General features: G+C 30.8%; 1 protein-coding gene across 1 annotated transcript; it reads left to right on the forward strand.

Moving 5' to 3' along the window:
• Positions 1-1,373: 1,373 nt before the first annotated feature.
• Positions 1,374-2,023, forward strand: LOC112525547 (pleckstrin homology domain-containing protein 1). The gene has a single exon (XM_025135715.1). The coding sequence runs from the start codon at positions 1,440-1,442 to the stop codon at positions 1,872-1,874; it is 435 nt and encodes a 144-aa protein (XP_024991483.1). The 5' UTR covers positions 1,374-1,439; the 3' UTR covers positions 1,875-2,023.
• The last annotated feature ends 3,623 nt before the right edge of the window (positions 2,024-5,646 follow it).

Genomic DNA, 5,646 nt, shown 5'->3' on the forward strand with positions numbered 1-5,646 from the left:
CGAAAGAACTTTTAAAAATATTAATTTGATACTAATATCGATATAATTTTTTTTCAAAGTTTTATGATATTTTCAAATTTATATTTTATTCAAAAATAAAAACATTATCGTTTTTTTCAAAACCACATAAAACTGTATTATATTGACATAAAAAAAGAATAAAACAAAACACTGAAATCAAGATGTGTCTCGATGCATTGCACGAATAACCTTCTAGTACACCTAAAAGCATCTGTAACATGCTTAAATCTCTTAAATAAAATAGTTTAATTACATGATTAATGTTTAAATCTTCAAATAGATAATTTATTAATAATATAATTGTATTTAAATACTTTAACTTCTGATTTTTTTATTTTAAAAATATATTAAAGATACTCTAATAAATCTTAAAATATTATTGCTATATCTCCTCCTTTAAAATTAAATGCAACATTTATAATTTGAGTTGGGACCAAGGGACAGGTTGCACACCACATCAACCCCCAACAAAATGATTAATTTCTTGTCCCAAATCCTTACCATAAATAATATAATTCAAATAGGAGTATTTTATTAGTATTTTTAAATTTTGTATATTATAATGTTTTATCATACATAATAAAATTATCAAGAAACCGTAACTTTTAATAAAATAAAAATATTTAAAATTATAATTGATTTAGGATTCAAGTCTTATATTGTCGACAAAAAAACTAAAAATTACGTTCATTTATGGTCCTATTAAACACAAAACATACGCAAAGTTTTTATTTATTTATGGTTTATGTGTTGATAGGGTTCAAACAAGAACCATTATTTTATGAACGGCAAAAAAAATAAAGGTAAAAATACTGAATTGTGTTTCATTTAAGAGACTTTTTTAATGTCATTATCTTAAAGGACGAAAAAGGAAACAAAATTATAAAAACCATATGGACGGAAAAAGCAACTTTTAAAATCAAGGACGAAAATAGTTATGAACAGTAAACCACAGGAATGAAATCATAGTTTACTCTTACAAATATAAATGAGGTAAGAGTATGTCATTATTTACGGTGTTTTGGTGTTAGATAGAGAATCAAATAAAAAAATGACATTATTTGAAACAGTTATTTAATGTTTCATAAGACATGACTAATAAAATGATCAATTTACCCCTAATGAGTTCCTTATATATGTTCTATGTTTAATTATTTTATTTAATATATTAAATTATAATAAATAAATATTTGTTATAATAAAATATATTATCAGGAAATTTTTTCACTATATTAAAATGATGATAAAAAAAAGTTTTTTAATTTTTAATTATAGAAAACATATAAAATTAATATTCCAAAGAAAATGAAAGTGTTTTAATGTGTCATACATAAATTTATAGCACAAACGGGGCTTTATTTCGAAGCAGACTCAGCGGCACCCACCATCATCACCACCACCACCACCACGATCTGTATATGGCCAGCCTATGGCGAGCCGTGATGGGCGAAACACCACCAAACGCCGACGATTACGACGGCGTCGAATATTGGTCAAACCCTGAGCGCACCGGCTGGCTCACCAAGCAAGGAGAGTACATCAAGACCTGGCGCCGGCGTTGGTTCGTTCTCAAACAAGGCAAACTCTTCTGGTTCAAGGAGGCCATCGTCACCCGCGGATCACGTCCCCGTGGCGTCATACCTGTCGCTACCTGCCTCACTGTCAAAGGAGCCGAAGATGTCCTCAACAAGCAGTTCGCTTTCGAGTTATCCACCCGATCCGAGACCATGTACTTCATCGCCGATTCTGAAAAGGAGAAGGAGGATTGGATCAATTCGATTGGACGGTCAATTGTTCAGCACTCGAGGTCCGTCACTGACAACGAGATTGTTGATTATGATAGCAACAGATGATTAATTCATCTCTGCTTTTCTCAATTTTACGTGTAAAATTAGGTATGATGCTTTTATCTTTGATGCTTCCTTTGTTTCAGTATGAATCAAAATATTGTTTTTGTGGTTTGATAATTATATAATTTAATGCTTTCAACGTGTTCCTAAATAATTGAGATCTTGAATTTTCCCAGTCGTTTTGGTTTGCTGTTGCTAAGTTAAAATTTAGGTGTAATTGTTAGATGATTCCAATCATATCTTCACACAATCTGCTATTATTCTTGACGATTAGTATTACGTGTTCATTGAGTTAGAATCTTTACAATTGGTTTCTAAACAGCATGCTTCAAAAATGCCAAAACAGCACTTCAGTAGCCAGAGGAAGTGTAATTTTTCACTGTTTTTTTGGCTAACAGTGGTGTTTCTTTGACTCATCTCCCAAGCCAAATACTGTGTTGCATTTCTGCAAGTATAGCAGGTAAGGTGAAGTGAAATGGTCCGAAATGCTAATCACTTCTTTGTTTATCTTATGAGTTTGAAGGATTTTAGAATGTTCTGTAAATTGTAATGGAAAAATGCAGACTGTAGTTTCTAGAGDTKGTAAGGCCTAAACAACCTGCAATAGTTTTTAGGGCCTTCGACTATGACCCTAATATCCTTATTCTTATTGATCGGTCCTCCAATTTATGCCATTACCTTATCAAGTTGTGTTACKWCTTGTTCTTCATCTAACTGATTCCTATTTATATAGACCCCTCMTCAACCTTCTCCTGCCTCTTCTATTGATCACCAGAAAATGTGACTATCCTTAACAATCAAATTCATAGATTAATTGATAGATCAAATGGCATTCATAGATCAACCTTCTCTATACAGAACAGGTAGGGGAATTTTGTTAAGTTGATTACAACTTTTCTTGAGCGGTAGAAATTGTTTGATTTTTATGCAAAATTTAACACTTCGTTGATTACAAAAACTGGAGAGCCTGGATTGTCATTGTGTATCTGAATGGAACTTTCTTTTGATCTGCGGGGATTTCATGATGTGCGACTGTGAAAMCTCGATCCTGTTGGTTCTGATTAGTTTTAACAGAGTCTGCTCATCTAGTTAGTCATGATTAACTTCAACCAACTCAGAATCTTGTTAGTCTTCTGATCAATTTTCTCCAATTCTGCAAACCAAACCAAACCAACCCAAGATCCCACCCAAAGGTGGGGTCTTGGGGGAGGTGAGATGTATCATGTATGCAAACCTCACCTCCACCTCGAAGAGTAGAGTGACTGTGTTTCTGTGAAGACCTCCGGCTTGTGCATAGTGTACAAAAAAGGATAAAAATGATTGCAGAAAATATGTAAACATAACATAGGAAGAACATTAGAAAACAAGTCGGTATTAAAATTTGAAAAATGAGTTGAAAGTAAGCAACCAAAATCTAGCAGACAAACCGAAATCCTACCCGAGGTAGGAAGGACTACACATCCCTAGTCTAACCTAGGATTCAGGGATCTAACCTACAGCTCACTAACCCTATCCTCTACMTCCAAGATCTCTTCCTGCCGTCTAGGTTCAAACMCCACCCGTAATCTTGCTCATGTCTTRGGAAATTMTCTAAGTACATCAAATGAGTTGGCCTAAGTGGTTGACCTCTTATTTTTCTTTTGAATTGCAACTGTTCTATAGCTTATTTTGGTTTCAGTTTTAGCCCATCCCAAGCGGTTATARATAAAAGACTTRGGTGTTGTTTGTTTGTTAAGAGGTGTTGAACTCTGAAATCTTACTTCATTTTCCTAATGATAAGAAATGGTGTTGGAGTCTATCAATAAGACTGTTTGTTTTTGTAAACYGGTAAATATTTGAATGTATGTAATTGCTGATTAAATGCTGCAGTAGCTGGCTCCTGGCTGTATAGATTAASTGAKAGCATACTTCATTTTAAGTCCTGAGTTTTTCCCAGTCAGCAGTTCAAATACATGTAGCAAATATATGTTAGATTTTTCCACTTCTTTTAGCATTATCAGTGTTTGAAATGTAGCAGTGGAATCTTATCATCAAACTTTGTGGTTGTGATGCCATTTAGTATACGTGCTCAAGTGGGAACCACACCACGAGCAACATGGTACTTGTCATATTTTTATAGGCCAGTTTCATTAGGTATGAAATGTGAGTGAGGAGGGCATGAATAACCTCATTTATTTTGTGCATAAATTTATGAACTGTGAAGAGTCGAATTAGCTGCATGGTTTTAGATGAGTTCCAAGATGTTGAATAATAACTACATATGAGAAGGGTAGTTTTCCTCACAGCTATGAAAATACACAAATAATTTATAGATTTTGAATTTAATAAATACCTTTTTACCTGCCCACAAATTCTTCTCATATGATTTTACAAGTTGATGAAACTTCCTTAGGAAACTAAATAAATATTCGATACTGTCCAAAAATCTGACCAATGCAACCTAATCTAGGGGTATCATCTAAGTTGCCAACCATGCACATTGCATTACAACATGTGATCTTAAATTTTGGTGCTACAGTTTGCATTTTTATCAAATATACTTTGTTGTGCTCTTTGTGATTTTCAATCATCAAAATTACACTTCATATTGCACCGCACCGCACCGCATGTATACACACATACATTATTAAAATCCAAATTTAATGAAAATCCATCTTTCATATTTATTTATTTTTCTCTCATTTTTATTTTTAGTTAAAATGTTTTCAACATATTAATTGTTGAAACTTCTTTTTTGTTTTTTGTTTTTCCATTTTTCAGTTATTTTTAAATATTTTCAACACATTAAATTGTTTTAAACTTTTCATTTTTTAAATTTAAATAATCAATACATACAAACATAAATATCTTATTAAAATCATTAATATATGGATGAGCTATCAAATGCAAACCACCCAATTTGTACTAACCATGCAAACCACCACCATCCGTCGATTTTATTGTTTAATCTTATGAAAATTTTTCATGAAATTGTTTAATCTTATGAAATTGTTTCATATAATACTTTTTTTGATGAAGTTGTATCATATATGGTTATGAAATTGTTTCATATAATACTTAATGAAATTTTAATGAAACTGTTTCATGTATTTATCTAAAATTAAAATAATGAAGATGATAATATCTATGATTAACACCCTCCGCAAAAAAAATGATTAATCAACCTCTCATAATTACAAAAAAAATGAACAAAATAAAAAGTTATGATTGGTTGAATAAAGTTTGTACAAATAACGTGGTTTGCAAAATAAACCTCCTATATATATATATGTATCTATATATAAATCATTTTATTTTATTTCTTAACTTATATTTCATATAGCAACTGACATTTCTCATTCCATACACACATACATACACAAATATATATACACATACATATATGGTCTAAATGAGAACCACAAAAAAGATTACAAACATGTGAGAATCGATTTGAAAATATTTTTTACATGATTTTTCCATTAAATGTTAGGATTTAATATCTTATTTCACATGTATTTGTTTTATATGTGATAGTTTTACATTTATTTGTTTCATCATGTGAATATTCTAACTTGTATTTTTCGTTTCACGAAAGACATCTCCAACCCAACTGTTAAAAAAAATACTAAAAATGATGGATAATTTGAACAGTAAAAACAACAACTTTAACCGTACACTAAAAAACAAACTAAAAACACCATTAACATTATAATAATAATAATAATAATAATAATAAAATAATATATGCATTTATTATTATATTAAAATATAATGATTACGATATATAATTACT

Source organism: Cynara cardunculus (assembly GCF_001531365.2).
Source record: "Cynara cardunculus var. scolymus isolate 2C chromosome LG 13, CcrdV1, whole genome shotgun sequence".
Lineage (NCBI taxonomy): Eukaryota > Viridiplantae > Streptophyta > Magnoliopsida > Asterales > Asteraceae > Cynara > Cynara cardunculus.

What these genes read in the sequence shown, in the direction of transcription:
- LOC112525547 (XM_025135715.1), top strand. Translation starts at nt 1,440, where the DNA reads ATGGCCAGCCTATGGCGAGCCGTGATGGGCGAAACACCACCAAACGCC.